General features: G+C 31.1%; 1 protein-coding gene across 1 annotated transcript; it reads left to right on the top strand.

The window, feature by feature from the left end:
- The first annotated feature begins 874 nt into the window (after positions 1 to 874).
- On the top strand, positions 875 to 3,224 carry LOC105344862 (uncharacterized). Its single transcript, XM_066085263.1, has 6 exons — positions 875 to 887; positions 972 to 1,103; positions 1,458 to 1,562; positions 1,983 to 2,075; positions 2,465 to 2,624; positions 2,732 to 3,224. Exons 1-6 carry the CDS (start codon positions 875 to 877, stop codon positions 2,910 to 2,912), a joined length of 684 nt encoding a protein of 227 aa, XP_065941335.1. The 3' UTR covers positions 2,913 to 3,224.
- Positions 3,225 to 17,335: the final 14,111 nt, after the last annotated feature.

The following is a 17,335-nucleotide window of genomic DNA, read 5'->3' as shown; positions in this document are numbered from 1 at the left end:
TTGTTTAACTTTTACAAACATGACAGGTCTGGTATAAAGCTACTTGTATTTATTTCTTGTATGCCAGTATTTAGTTCAAAATCGAAATCGGGTAAAATTACATAGCCACAAATTCCAAACAAGGTTATATATTAAGGCCGTCACGGTTCCAAAAGCTTTCGAGTCGGGTCGAAACGTAAAATTTTCGGTTCGGCTCAACTTTCAAATTAATTTTATTTTTTGTAACTTCAAAAGTTTATTTTTTTCTATTTCTTCACTCTTTCATAACAATCTTTAACACAATAACTAGTTTCCTGATTAGAAATTCAAATTATATTAATTTTGATGATTTTTAATTAAATAAAAAAAAACAATATTAATTCATAGAATAATTTCACCACAAATTACCTACAGATAACCTACTGAACATTTTTAAAGCCCATGTACTCCGAAGGATTATTAAAAAAATCATTGTAAACTTCTGTTTTCATTATGAAGTCCCATTTTTCGATAGTTATAAATTAGTTTGCATGTGGCCCATTTTTCCATACATGTCTTTCGTTTTTAGATAAATCTTTTTATGCTTATTTTTTGCAGATTTCCCCACATTATTTTGCATGGATTTGACTTCTGGCTGTTTTAATTCAATCTCACTATTATTCAATCCAGGAAATTCTTACCCTTAACTTTTATATTAACAAATATTGAAACATGTTTGATGTCCGAATCGTAAGCGACCATCTTTGTTTATTAAACTAGTATTTCTCCTTTATACACAGGTAAATCACGTGATACTTTTATTTAGGATGAACGAATAATCATCGGTATACTGTACACTATATCATAATTCTCTCGTGCATAGTCTCGTAAAGATTAAGATTTGATAGAACACATAATGCCGCAAATCTGTATGTCATTAGTTGTTGGCGAATGTTAAACATGTGAGAATTACTTTAAAAGCTCAATTGAGGCTGTTTCTCTCTATTTTGTAGATCCTACTACAGTAGATGCACAACTTCTAATAAAATGTTCGAATCACACCGGGTGTAGTAGTCATGTTTGTCCGGCTGGTAAACACCCATACTGTAGCTTTAGTCAGCGTTCATCGGATTGCCAGTGTACCGGTGAGATATATATTCCTGTCAGAGTTACGAAATAAAGTCTAATGGATTAGACTCCACTTGTCAGCTTTTACAAACATAATTTTGTTTATATTTTATTAAATTCTTCATGAACCATCTTATTTCTAAATGATGATAAGTATAAGTTACGGTATCCTGGTTATTTCCGCCCTGCATTTCCCTCACTTTCAAACGGCATCACCTTGTCTTGAAGTTGCAAGGAATTTTTTTCTAACAAGCGATAATTTGAGGCATTTGAATTTTCACTATCCTAAATTCGCCTACTAACGGCGCGCCGGTCTGGAGGCATAATGCCTTAACTTTGATACACTTATCTGTTGTATGCATACTTTGTAGTTTGTACAGATGACAGTCATTGCTTTTGTCCCGCGGGACTAGTAGGAAAATGTCATTTTAACTATTTCGACCGCAGCTATTCCTGTGTTTGTGGAATTGCATCAGGTAAATCAAGAAAACTCAATTATCAATTACTTATACTTGCATGTATGTGATATATGTGAAAGACAACATAAAATCAATATAACGAGATTGAAAACTAAGAATTTCTTTTTCGAAATCAAACATATATATAAAAGGATAAGCTTATTTTTCTGAAAATCAGATGATCGCAAAATATTTAAAGATTAATTTTGTTTGAAATAAAAAGATCATGATTGAATAAAGCATTAGAAAAATTATATCACATTGCGTATACTAATAATGTTTTATAATTGTATAATATGTAATATAGATGTTAATAAAAGTTGTAATACTAGTTATCAGCTTCGTTTTACATCATCAATCTAATTGAATGTGTTTGGAAGATGTAAAAAAGAAGTAGCAGTTAAAGTGATAATAAGCTACACTATTTTATCACGTAAGACACAACAACACAACCCAAAGAAACAACAACAGTTCCCCCAACAACAGCACAGCATGAGGCTACCTCAACACAACAAACAACGTCGTCATTAGGTACGTAGTGTACATTGTAGAATAACCCCTCCACGCTCATATTTTTTAAATTTCATTTTTCAAATTCCTTCAACAGTTTAATCGTAATGAATTTATGTTATAAAGTCTTAATTTTATGCACAAAGTATGAAACAACAATAAATCTTGATTATCTGACACTGAATCAAATAAAAAACAATTTATGAATTTTTTTTAAGGTATGCTCATACTTGATAATTATGAAAAAATGAGGCTTAAATTTTTATACATGGTATATCACTCTTCGTTGTCTCCTGGAAAACAACAGGCGCCCACAATACAAAATAGTCAAAAAAGCTTCATTTAATATGTTAGTTATATAAATTGCGCATTCTTCACACAATCACACTAAATTGAAGCCTTATCGACAGGCATTAGGAGTTGTCACATCTGTGGAGACAATGACAACGGTATACCGTGCGACACACGATCCATATACACCGGCAATCTTCAACAGTGTGGTCCAGGTGAAGATTTCTGTATGACGGACTTGATACACAATGGGCAGCCGTTTCCTACAATATTCAAACGGTAAAAGCAACAAAAATGAATAGACACTATATACGCCATTGTTCAATAAAATTTAAACTTGTTTCTGTAAAAACTAAACTAGAGGAGTGATTAATTATCTTATTCAGATGTGTGACGGAGGAAGAGTGCCGGAACAAGTGGCTCCACCAAACATCTGACCTTGAACACTGTACTAACTATGGCAACGTCCTTGTAGAAGGTCACTACAGCTGTCACTTCTGTTGTACATCGGACGGATGTAACTCGAATCAGATTCCTGAGAAATCCACACTATACGTTAAAGCCTGAACTTAACAGTATATGGAGTGTAATGTCAACTTGGACACGATTTGAGCTGAATTTTTTCAAATTTTAGAAAGAGGAAAGATAAAGAGGTTAGAATGTTTTGTTTTGTAAACAAAGCTCGAATCCTGTTATTTTTAACATATGTGTGGTATTGGTATAAGTTTCAATCTAATATTGTTTTTTGTTATTGATAATTATTTAGAAACACATTGAATCAGGTTATCTTGTTTGTCAGAAATTATTTTGTCAAAAAATGATAATTTCTTTACTGTACAGTATTTGTAAACAAATATAAGACTCGAGCTTTATTTACATAACAATTGCTTCTTACCTCTGCATCTTGAATGTAACAAGACTCCTAACTTTCAAACGTTGGTGAATCATTCAAGTTGCACAAATAAACCATTTTATACATAAAAATTAAAAAATTTATTTTTATCCAAAATTGGGTCTAGGTCTCCTTAATATCATAATACGAATAAAATAGTCTTCATTTCCGGTGAGACGACTTGGTCACTAATATAATTTTTAGTCAAAATAAAAAGTTAACCTTTCACTAAAATGGTTCAATTGGTAATATTAGTGTATTGGTCAAATACAGGTTGTCAAAAGTTGGCGAAACGCCGAAATTTCAATATTATCTGTAAAGAACAAAAACAAATGAAATATCGATATATATAGATAATTACATGGCGATTTTTATATTGCATCCTTTATCAGCCAGAGGTCGCGGTATATCAGCCCGAGAGCCGTCAGGCTCTCGGGCTGATATACCGCGACCGAGGGCTGATATAGGATGCAATATAAAGATTGCCATGTTAAGATTTTTATATCATATACTTATAGAAAATATTAAAGAAAAAATAAAAAAAACATCATGTGATGAATGATTATTGTTAATAAATCGCTCCGTGTCTATACATTCCATCTCTGATAAACTTCAATAACATTTTTGTGCCAGCTGTTTGTATATCAGGTTGACGTCGACGTAACTTTTTGACGTCATATTCGGAGATCGGAATTGAACGACGCATACCGAATTCTACGTCACAATAGCCGATGAATAAAGGAAAGGGGTGTAAAATAACATCCAAAGATTGCCGGAGAGGGGTGAAATATAATCTTATGTCACACCCCTAGGGTTTATATCACACCCGTAGGCGAATTATCGGTTTATATCGCACAGGGCAAAAAAGGGTATATTTTCTTTAAGTATACGATATATATCGATATACATAAGCTACACTTCAAACGAATAGAAAAAGTGTTTGTTTAAAGGTGTTGGCGCATTTGATAGCGTCGACTGGTTTGGACACGGTAGTCCCGGGTTCGAGGCTGGTCTGTCGCTCTCGCGGTAACCTTGGGCAAGTTACTTTACTCTAATAGTGCACTCTCTCCATCCAGGGGTTAAAATGGGTACCTGGCACATGAGACGAGCTGGCTATGTGAATGTAAAGCATTAGTGCCGTAATTTGGCAGCTCTGCTTGTATGCTCCCCAGTAAGTTGAGGATGCTATGGATTGTTCGGGTCTCGCCAGGGGGTAATATGTGGAAGACGTGTGAGGCAATGTACTTTGCGCACAAGACTTTAAATCCTTACCTTTTTTCTTTTGTTTGATCTATTTGTTTTAGCAATTTTTAAAAGTAACTTTAAAACAGTAAAACTTTATTTTATGAAGATACTTATGATAAGTTGTCTGCACCGCTTGGTGTGTCATAGGACCGACGACATCCAAAAATAAGCTGTCATTGCTTATATTTATATTTTCATACTGATGTCTTTTTGTATGAAAGTTTGTGTATCGCTGCTATAACGCCATTATTTACGCTCTTAGTCAGGGATATGAAACATAGCTGGAACTGCTATATTTACATGTTATTTAGTAAGCTCCCGTGACAAAAAATATTGTGCAAGTAACTTTGTGCAGATAAATCTTTTTTTTTAATGTAGGATTAGATATATATTAATTATTGTTTTTTTCAAAAGTGCAAATCAAATTGGTTATGTAAGATTAAAAGTTACATTAAATATCACAAAGATAGATATACTCAAAACACGTGAAGATGTTTATTTTTGTGCTCATGGCGCATGAATTAGCAAAATGTATTCATAGTAAATCGAACGTCGCAGATTTCCAATGCAAACATAAGGGGGAATATACAGTGAATGTAAATATATGGATATGAATATTAATAGCAATAATCAAGAAAACTCATTGCAAGACAACTGAAATATAGTATTTGTCTTATCTAAGTTAGCATGTATGATACTCATTCCATAAATCTATTTTTAAACGTCCTAGCAATTGCAAGGTTATTTGTTATCGTTAAATGTGGACGGGCATAAATATCATAAAATGTTCACAGCATTACCTTTTCATAATGAGAAAATTCTTGAAACCCCCATAAAATTTAGGATTTCAAGATGTAATTAAGTTACTATAGATTCTATATATATAGCAAATAGAAATTAAACGTACACTCAAAGATCAACCTTGGGATTTCTTCCTTGAAAATAAAAATAAATGTCATTTTTGTCTATAAACTATAGTTTTGTAAAAAAAAAAATCCAAATATTTTAAAATTAGGTATATTTCTCTACATGTTTGAAAAGGGCTATGCATCTCAAGAGATTATTTTTATTATTTTATTTTGGCCCTGTCATCAAGCCCTTTTAAACACATAATGTAAAGACTTTTCTATTTTTACAAAATATATGTTTTAGATAAAATGATAAACTTCAACAAAGATATGATTATTCAATATTCAATATTGGGACACACTTCAAAATCTATTCAGTGACAGACTGACACGGAGAGCCCTTGTTAATGCTCTATACGCCAAATACGTCACGGACAGTAAGTAATATTCAATATCTTACAATTCTCAATATCAGTTCACCGATTTACTGTTAGATGTTTAAATTTATTCAATATTGCAATATTTGCATTTGCTTAAAAAGGTCAAAATAGAATAAATAGTAGGAGCCTACATGTTTATGAAATTTAAAGTATTTTTTCAAAATAATACATGTACTTGGTAAAACAACTTAGTAAACCAAGGTGAATCAAAACTAGTTGCATAGGCAAAATAGTAAATGTGATTTTAAGCAGCCATTTTTGATAAAATATATGAAATAAAATAAAAAATTAATATAGTTTGTTGCAAATCTATGAAAACTTCTTAAAACAGCATTTATTACTAGTATGCTCTTGACCCCTCTCGTTTTTTGTTTAGACTAGAAAAAATTGAACATGGCTTTCTGGATAAAACTGCGGAGAAACATTATATACAAATTATGAAATGACGATGAATCTAGCACATAAAATCTACTCAGAAATGTTCTACTTGATCCTGACCTTAAAACCGACTAAGAAATATTACGACATATTTCATAAACATTATGAAGATTACCATTTTAAAAGAAGAAACAAGACACATGTCACTTAACTTTCATTGCAATGATGTTTTGTTATGCTAATTCCATTATGACAACATAATTGATTGTATTTCATATTGCTATGATGCCATTTATTCATAATGACAACATACAGGATTTGAAAGATCTAAAATCATAAGCGGTTCATATAATCAGATATGTATTCTGATAATGATCTGTTCATGTTAATTGATAATTCTTAATAATGCATTACTTTTTTATGGTTCCAAACAGAACTTGTCACAAAAAGTGATAATTCCAGAATAAGGAGTAGGGGTAATTTCTATTATAGTATCTCATTTAAATGCCAAGAAAGTTGCCATGAAAATATCACAAGTTATAAAGCACATGCTATGGTTGGTATATGAATTTTTAATAAAAAAAATGTCAATGAAAACTTTTTATGTGCCGTTACATTTTGATCAAATTAAGAATCAAACTCTTCAAAATTTGAAGTGCTGATTTCAGCATTATTTTGATAGAATTATGATATTGCTTTGTTAAAAAAATTCATATTGCTAGAAAAAGGGGATACTTCTTAACAAAATATCTCTCTTGGAAGGTAAGAAAGTGGTCATGAAAATAATATATGTTGTAGTGGACATCTTAATGTAAATGTGTTAAAAAAGCAAAAAAATTCATTGACAAATAAATTTTAAACTGCAACCCCCTATTCCTTTTTAAATGATTTACAAAACGATTAAAATTATGTGGTTACTATTGTACATTTTTATGGGTGTAAACGGTTATAAACAATTAACTTAATGTCATACACAATAATTCAATGTGACCCATACCGCATTAAAATCTTGCACTCAAAAACAAAAACGTTTAAAGTCAACTGAAATTATTTTTTTATTCGTAATATGCAGCATTTTAGTTATTTTACCCTATATTTTTAATCAAATATATGAATATAAACAATTATTAACAATTTTAAAGGGTTTCTATCGTGCCGTCAAATTCACCATGAAAATACTCTGCGATGAATATATGCAAAAACAAGCAGTTAAAATTTTGAGTTTTTAACACAATCAACAACCGTTATTTACATTTTCTCATAAAAAATATACACTCGACTTTTTAAATAAAGTACACATTTTACACATCTCCGCCATTTTAGATTTAATAAAAACTGTCACATTAACCGAGAGTTTGTTTTTTTTTTTTTTAAATCAACGGTTTAATTAGTTTGCGACCCCCTCCGTCTCCCGATCGATCCCTCAACATTTAAGCTTACGATCGAATCGACAAAACCGGTGCTTAACACCTGTCGGTAATAAAAATCACTCCTCAATCTGAATCTTTTGCCTTCGATATGCGATAAATGGCTAAAGGAAGGACAGAAGTTTACATTATTCAAAGAAATCCATTTATTTTATCTGATTAAATATAGAGGATGACATCCCTAAGCAAACGATAGCGGGCCCTTTTTATTAATTTATTTATGAATTATAGAGATTCTACCCTGCTTTTGATAATAATAAAATAAGAGTGAATAAATATGATAAATCCTCGATAGCTTGAATCGGCGTTTAGTGTAATGATTGGTGCATATTATCGATGATTTTGCACACCCTGTAACAGTTTATTTTGTTCTGGTTTGTGACCCTGTCGCAGATAACAAAATTAAAAGAATGGGCAAATCTTGGTTCAAAAGAAAATATTTTTTTAAAGAAATTTAACAGATCAGACAAGACTCGTTTCCCTAACGTAACTGTATTTATCACCAAATTTTAACCAGTCGATGGAAAACCTAGCGACCAGAAATAGAAAACGTTGATGACACAATATACAAATAATGTACTGTCATAAATGAATGTAAATGGCATATAAAATCACGTCGAACACGCTTACCCAAATCTACGTCACATGACGAGTAACATTATGAAAGTTAAAGCGAGTGTACCCCAGGTGAAAAAAAACCATGTTTATAATGGTGAATACCAATTGGACTTTTGGAATTTTAAAAAAGATTATGAGGACAGTGAGGTAAATTTTTCATTTTTCATTTATTTTCATTAAATGGGGTCGTATTCCACTTCATCCTGTATGTGTTACGGATTACTTTACTAAGTTACTAAATTTCCACTGATGATAATAAAAAGGATCTATTGGGTGCTATAGACCTTTCATTGTAGTACTAGTGTTATTTTTCACATTTAAAAAATGTAGGTCAACGACCAACTTTTTATGTTAATAGCCATTCAATTGTTTTTTTGAAAATTTAAGAAAAATAACTAAAACTTTATCGTTATGATTGAAATTTTTTATTTGTGAAAATAATACAAATTGCAAAACTCTTTTTAAAATGAAATACAGTTTATGAATGGCAGTGACACTAAATATAAACAATGCAGTAAGTTTTCATTCACAATTGTCATAAATATTCCAGTTCGATTCAATTTCACAAAAAACTGAATGATGATAATACTAAACTATTTATAGTATTAAACTAAGTATATTGACCTGCTGACATAGAATTTTTATGAGGTCAATGATTGAGACATGGGGTCTATTTTCGTTTTAAGCATTTTTTAAAATTTTTGTAGCGTGTACCATAGGATTATCTTAATGAAAAGTGAGAAAAAACCGATAGAAAATGTGCAAAATTATGTTGACTAACAAATAAAATCTTAATTTTAGATATTATAGTACTACCAAAAATATTTCAATGAAAGACAAATTTAGAAAAAATTTGTCCTGACAGGTATTTTCTTTTAGTTTTTCTTGAAAATAACTGTATTGCATGCAATGATAAAATATTAAAAAATGCTAAAAGACAATACAAGACACCATATTTCAAAATGTTTATCACTGATGTTCTCATAAAAAATCAATATCGGCATCATAAGGTCAATAAAAGTAGTTAGGGCATATAAAAGTTAATTGTTTCATAGTTTTACAAATGACCGATATGACAAAGTAAGTAAATTTACGTAATCCATTTTTAAATTCCTGAACTTTCATATATCGTGGGGGATGGTTGTATAAGTTTTAAAGCTTTTAATTTTGGTAAAATTTTGGGAATTGCATTTACTACAGTATGGTAGAGTTTAGAGGTATTATTTGACAACGCATAAGTTTCTGGGATATACTAGTAAGCTGTATGTACGGATCATATGGAATTTAATGCAGGAATTGCTGATGGCTGGCTGTTTGCTTTTGGAAAACTGGCCCTGGATCGATTCAATTGCTGTCGAGAATGAAAAATTACAATAACAAACTGTCAACCATCTCAAAAATCGATTTTTAAATTAGAGCAACACGGACCTCTAAAAAAGACAAAGGTGAGATTAGGTACCTAGGAAGAGAAGCATCCTCTGCCGACCAATCGCACCCGCCGTGTGCTCATTGTCACTATTTCGCATATCATGCTCGAGGTTATTGTCAAAATCGGGAAAATGTCATAATAGAAATAGAAAAATACGGAAAGTTGATGATTGAGTTTGTTTGCGATGGTCAAAATACAAACCTTAAGCAAACACGGACCTTCATTACATTGGAGGTGGGATCAGGTGCCTCGGAGGAGTAAGTATCCCCTGCCGACCGATCGCACCCGCCGTGTGCTCATTATCAAGATCATGAAAAACGGAAAAAACTGTAGTCAGTCCAGTGTATCAATAATGATCTAACACTTATAAAAAACATCAGATGGCAGTGCCCCAAATGAAACATTATACTTGCTGACAATGTTATTATATCGACCATAGAACTTGTGTAAAAATGATTATAATCGAGGTTCTTGATATTCTTCTTCCAACAACCTGTTCGTAAGTAGCATACCTCGTTTAATAAATTGTTTGTATGTAGAGCATGCTCTTGCATAGCGAATAAGCTGAGAGACGTAAACCTCATAAGAAGGTAAAGAAAGTATATTGCTAAATAAGTAAGGGAAGTTGACGATGGAAAAATTAAAATCATCACGTTTATCGTATAGTTTTGTCGTTAGGTTACCATCAATGTCTTTTTCTAGTTAAATATCCAAATATGACACAGATGTTTCGGAATCTATGGTATCTTTTATCTAAAGCTCACTGGGATATATTGAGTTAACAAAAGAGTGAAAGTAACAGATGTTAATGGATAGAACACCATCAATACATGTATATATAAATGTGGAGTTGAATGCTACAGCAAAAGCTTTATTCTTTTCTTGCACAAGCTTTTGAATAAATTTTGCTTAATAAGAATATAAAAGTAAGATTGTTGGAAGACCTTGTCTGCATAGATGTTGTCTATCAGAAATTCAAGGATCTTTTTTATATCATCTTAAGAGTACTTGTGCAAACAGAATAGTTTTTCACAAAATATATTTTTAGATTTCCAATGACAAGGTAAGAAAAATTTTTTTTAAATAAAGAAACAAATGTCAATGATATAAAAAAACCTAGATTTTTATTTGTCATTGGAAATGGTTGTATAAAGCGTTGAAAATTGTACGTTTTGATGTTATTGATTTTGTTAAAAATTTGTGATATAAAAGTTTCATTTTTCATTTTAGAGTTGTAGGTATCCGCATCTGATTCACACCGCTTCTGGAGTATATTGTTGTACAGAACTCTTGAAGTTTCTCCTTCACTTCTGTAAGAAGTTTAGTTAGGAGTAAAGAAAGAGGCTTGGTAGAACATTTACTGGAACCTGCTATCTATCTTTGTTTGTAAGGATTTTTGTAGTATTTTGGAATCCAATACAAATATGGTAAAACAAAATCATTTTGTTTATTGGGGATATTAAAGATATCCATAACTGATTTATGATTTTGAAGTATTTCCTGCTATGAAAGGTTGCTATGGGTGAAAGTAAGATTACAAAATGTAAAAATGATACAAAGTTCTTTTAAAATGCAATGAATATGATATGTCATACAAACAAAGACCATGTAATTACATGCCTTGTCAGCAGGGACCAGTAAATACTGATCGTGCAATCTTTCTAGTTCTTTTCTAACATGTGGTCTCTTAATCATTCAACATGAGGTTTTGATATGAATATGATGCTTTTAATCCACTCTGACAAGGTGTCAAGGTCTTCTTTGTCAAATTTGGCCCATCGCTTGGCGTAATCTTAAACACAATTCATGATAAGTATGAAATTACGACGCCATGTGAAGGATCTTGGTTCCCTAAATTAAGGTTCTTTCATAATCAGTGATCTTAGGTCTTCGTTGTTTACTATATTAACATCATTAATAATGACGAGTCCAGGACTATAGTTTTTGGGTGAAGAAAAACATGAACACGTTGGAGGATTATCTTTCAAATGTTAGATATTAAGGCCTTGTAAAGTGTGTTTGTAATTGTAGAGTTTGGTCGCAATGGTTGAAGTATAATTGTAGGAAATACAAGGGGTTTGATTTCAGCTTGAAATATGACGGGATTGAACTTTTTTGTGATTAAGAATCTGCTTTAACATTATATACCCCTGCTATGTGGTTAGCTTTACACTATATACCCCTGCTATGTGGTAGCTTTACACTGAATATTGAGGAACAAAAACGTATAAAATTAATCGTCCTAGCAAACACATGACTCTTTTGAACTTGTAGGAATAAAAATTGAAAATTGAAACTAAGGTTTCATTACAAGTATCAGTATGAATTATTACCCGTTTTCCAGACAAATCACTTACCTAATTTGAAAAATCCATAGTTATAGGAACCAGCTCCAAAAATATTATGTAAAAAATGTAAAAAATTATCGGATTCCATTCAATGGCCAGACCATCGAAAGTATGCCCCATGAGTGCCGAAAACTGCTCCACATCCTAAATCAGATAAAAATCGTATTATTCTTAAGTTTTGAAGGCGTTTCCACTGGCTTTTTTAAGAGTGACAAATTTAATCAAATTAAAATCGCAACAATTACCCTTTATTATGTTTGACATGTTGTAACTTTTTTTGGCTATTTCTGCAACATCATAACTAATTATTAAAATAAAAAATGTTTCTAAGTAGTATAGTAAAATTGTTTCATTGTTCAATTTGTACAAATCAACGAAAATAACAGTATGAACAGGAGGATTATATAATTTAGAAACCAAGTTTCGTATGGTATAAAGCCATTCATTCAGTATTATAATATAGGAAGTGATCTGTAAATTGGAATCAGTCGATTCATTGATACAAATTACCGTTCGTAGCCGAACCTAAACTTGCAGGCCTAATTAAATGTATCAGTACAAACCTATCTGGAGTGAATTTCAAGGAATGATGATTTTGGTTTAAAACCTAATATAAACAGTACTATTGTTTGACCAGATTTTACGCCACGATAAGACAATATATTCAGACATACCAGTGGATCCTATATAACTATGCATTCAATTATCGGATCTGAATAGGTATTGCTAAGTAAGACAATGGGACATTCTGTGCTGTTCCTGGTTCTCTTTGCAGGTAAATACAACTTATAGTATTCTTTTTTTGAAAAGTAAGTTGGTAAAACTCAGAAAAGTTTTATTGGGCGACACAATGCAGGTAATTGTTCTAATAACAGAGTAGCTAAGTAGTTTGTCAGTTATTCTAAAGATTGCAGTCATCATGTGTGCCATGTAGAAATTTTATATCTTATTAATTCCACAGTGCAATTCTTTACAATATCTGGGTTTGCTAATCACAGACCAGGTCGTGAATTTGCAATCAAACTCTTTCAAAGTTTATCTTACCAAAGGCCTTATTAATAGTTCATTGGAAGCGGTATAGTACAGTTAAAATTTTGTTCAAAATTACACTGTATTCCTCAAATGAGTCATAGGTGTGTTCTGTTCTCTGTCCCAAGATATTTATGCAGCGTTATTTCTAAAATATTTCCTTTTTCATCAATACGTCGAAGTGAAAAAAAGGTTTTTTAAACAATGTAATAATTCCAAATAATTATCTTTGGAAACGTCATCTCTATCTTCTCAGGTTAAATGCTTTAAAATAAAAAAGTCTATACATGTAGAAACTTTGGATTGCAAACGACATAAAAAAATTAGCGGTTCATAACATTGTATAATTGGGGGAAACAATCTCCCATTGTAAATCTCTATAAGGAATTTGTTTTCGTTCTTGACTGTCATTTTCTTTCGCCGTGGGTGAAAAGAGATGTCTGTCATTGTAGAAATCTAAGATTGTTCCTCTTTAATCGATTTCAATTATATTTCTTTGACAGTTATGTGTATTTTAGATAAAATTCGTAATAAAGTGAAGAAGACGTTAACTTGGGACAAACTATAATCATACTATAATAAAAATGCCCTAGGTTTACACAAAACACTTTTATTTTGAAACAAAGAATGTTAAATAAAATACAAAGTCAAGTATTAATAATAAGAGTTTAATCTTTTGATAAAAATTACATATATATTAAAACATTCTTGTTTGCATAAAATACTTGAAGTACTGTTAATTCAACATGTAGGGAATAATTAATTAAGTTGTGATTATTTTGATATTGAGACCTCACCAGTAGATTTAACTGGTAATCCGTGAAGGTTTTTTTTTCAAAGTCTGTCCCAATATATTTATGCAGTAGATTTGGTCGATTTTAAAAATAAAATTACACGTTCCTGGCTGTGAAAGAAGTGCGACTGAAATAGATGAAAGGGAAAATTTCTAGGATATCTTCATTGACCCATTATCATTTTTCACTCAGAAAAAATTCACAGGAACGTAACCGATTTCTTGCGGAGCTTTGGGGTATGTTAACATCTTTTCTTCATTTGGAAGTCACTCGAAATACCTCGCGCAAATTTTTAAACGTCATCATCCTGGTCTGCTGCATAGACATAACATTTTTTAGCCGTGTATTGAAACGTGATAAGCTAAAAGGACGTTTCAACGGATAAATCTTGGAAATTATACATACTTTTCAATAGACATCATTTGAACAATGGGTTATTTATTAATATCGAGTAATTAATCAAAATGTAAATCGAGAATATTTTGGAACAGACTATGGTAAAGTTTGTGAAACATAAGAAAACTTGAAATAAAAGTCAAATTAGCTCATCCCAGCCACTAGGTTGACATATTGCTATCTGTTTTTCTCTGCCATTTGTTCTATGTCGTAAAACGGTCGTAGATTTATAAACGTTTTTCTTAAACAATATGCCAATCCTGACAAAATGTCTTTTGAAGCTTTTTTTTAGAGAACTAGTCATACATTTGATGGTTAAAAATACTAGTAGATAACATTTATGTCAATAAAATATTTTTTAATCAATGACATCTTGCAGATAAACTTAAGACATTAATATGATAAACAGAGGTGCTTTTCAATGATATGTATATGTATAGGGTTAGGGGTTTAAGATTTGGAATATATTCGTCAGCTGATCGGTTTATACCTGCCAATAATATCGTACAACTTTTAAGTCCAGCGATTTTGACCAGTAAAAAAAATAGCAATTGATAATTGTTTAAAACATTTAAGTATATACTTCTATTAATCATCTATAACGTTGAAGTATACTCAAGTGACCGATTTACCACAGGGTCTGTTGCTTGCTAAAAGTTGTGTATAACAATCAGTAAAAAGTGAAATTCCTATATCATTTACGTAACATTCTAACCAAAAAGTTTTTCTTTATCAATATAGGAATGTGTATTTCTATTTTGGAAGGAGAACGAAGATATCATCATAACGGAGGAAATTACGGAGGACATGACGGAGAAATTAATACAAATCAAAGTAATTTGGTCAAATTATGTCAGTATGTTGTCCATCTATAACAATTGATTTTTAAAAATAGTAAACAGTTCTTTGTTTGAAAATGACACGTTTTATTAGCTAAAATATTGTGTCTACAATAACCTCGGTCATGAAAAACTGAAAAATAATGAATTACATAAGATTTTTACAATGGTTAACAAACACTTTTCACGACGTTCATGTGCCTTAACATTAATAAACAATGTTTGTGTATTGACCAATCAATGCTGCAACTACTAGAATAACTTCTTAACACCAGTAATATTGGTTTATATTTTGATTTAATTTTTTAAATCTCACTAAAATTATTTTCACTGTAATCGTAGTAATCGCATGAGGTTGCAAATTAGATAAATATTTTTAATTTATATTCGACCAGCATGAAACATTACAAATAAAGTATTGTAAAAATGAAGTCGTATTTACCGAAGATGTTCTAACAACAGGCTTAGAAAAGTTTTTTTCTCTGCCCTTTTTAAAATTAAAAAACTCATCAACCTTTTCAATCATTCTTTATAAATCATTCTTTATAAAATGGCAGGGGTGATACAGAGATACGACAAAAGTTTAAAAGGCGGTTAACAGATAAACTACCCGGTCAATTTAATTTATATTTGATGCATAGTTTACTCGTACGTTGACCTTTCATTATAAAAATAAAGGAAAATGGGGTGTTTGAAGCATTCTCCCCGAGACTCCTAAATAGATTGACTATTGGTATAAAGGACGGTCAGACTGTTATCATAAGAACACAAACTAGTATATATAAAGTGCCAAAAAACTTCATAAAACGGTACCAAATATTTCCCCACTAGAAAGGCACAAAACCAACACCAATAACACAATGCATTACTTTACCCTAGGGGCAAATATTGTTATCCTTCAATCGTTATGTATGAATGAAAAGCATTAGCGCCTTTATTTGGCAGCTCTGCTTGTATGCTCCCCGGGAGTTGAGGATGCTGAGGATTGCACTGTTCTCGCCAGTTAGTAATATATAGAAGTCGTGCGAGGCAAATTACTTTGCGAGCAAGGCTATAAACCCCTATCTTTACCTTTTTTTTTTATAAAAAATATATCTGCAGTGCACAAATAAAAAATCAAATGAGTTCATCAAACAAATAAAATGCCATATAGTTTCTTGTTTTCCCTTGGACTGAAATGTCATTCTTTCATTTGTTTAACCATAGAACGTGACTGTCTTATATATTTCTATTTAGTTTGGTGAGAATGAATAATAGGCAATATGTCCGTCAATGGCCGACGCTAGCTTACTCATTTCGACATCTTATATTATTTAATACAGAAACCGCGTGCCGTAAGTTCTAAAAATATTTGGAGTTGTTGCCCTTTGAAATTCTTTAAGAGCAGTTGCATTTTAGATATTGACTTCACATTGTTGTGTTGTGTAAGAAAACATTTAAAATTGAACAACACCGAAACATTGTAAGTAAACATGGGTGAAGCTAAAATTTTCAGAGTATTTGAAATGTAAGATTGATAATATTGAAGAGTTTAAATGACTTAAATTGGGCAATTTGTTAGGCAAGATGTTTATCAATCTTGTAAGTTAAATGTGTTAATCAAGACTCCAAAATAAAACCCTTAACACATTTTGAATTTCGGAACAAAGATTGAAATTTAAAGAGGAAAGTAAATTAACTTTGATTGTTAAACAGAAACGCACGCTTTAATTTTTGTCTTTTCAGCAATCAATTAGTTAATCTATCTAATCAAACTTTCAAACTAAGAAATCTTAATGACTAAAAACAATAATTTAAACTGAAAACAAGGTATTTTTTGTGGCTTTTATTTAAGTTGTCCATTAAACATTTTAATCTAAACAAGTAAGTAGGTAAATTAAATTAAAGACGTGTTGTACATGCAAATAATAATTTTTATGCAGAATCTTCACACTTTCAAAAACATAAAAACATTGTCAATTATTATAAGGTTACCTTCTTTCGAACAGATTCAAGATGCCATTCCGATTCAGATTGTCATAATCACCATTGTGATAATGGCCAAGCGCATTGTTATAACGAAGGATGTCATTGTAGAGGTGTGTTTCAATACTTAGACATGTAATAAAGGGATCTCGTCATGGTAAAACTCTTTTAAACTACTCTGAAATGATAATGTTTTTAACGAATAATATGTATAATTTTTGTTGAAGAAAAATTAATGATAATCCATTAAATTTTCAGTATGGAATGGTAAATCGTAAAATTACTACAAAAGTAGACTTTGATATGTATCAACATTAAACGCTATCTCAACTTCTTTTGATT

This window comes from Magallana gigas, chromosome 5, assembly GCF_963853765.1.
Source record: "Magallana gigas chromosome 5, xbMagGiga1.1, whole genome shotgun sequence".
NCBI classification, from domain to species: domain Eukaryota; kingdom Metazoa; phylum Mollusca; class Bivalvia; order Ostreida; family Ostreidae; genus Magallana; species Magallana gigas.
Note: the sequence above shows the minus strand (reverse complement) of the source record. Positions and strands in the feature narration are given on the sequence as shown.

Bases quoted from the DNA above. Each gene is read 5' to 3' on its own strand.
- LOC105344862 (XM_066085263.1), top strand. The intron at 1,563-1,982 runs GTAAATCAAGAA...TTATCACGTAAG, and splicing joins TGTTTGTGGAATTGCATCAG to ACACAACAACACAACCCAAA. The intron at 2,076-2,464 runs GTACGTAGTGTA...CCTTATCGACAG, and splicing joins ACAAACAACGTCGTCATTAG to GCATTAGGAGTTGTCACATC.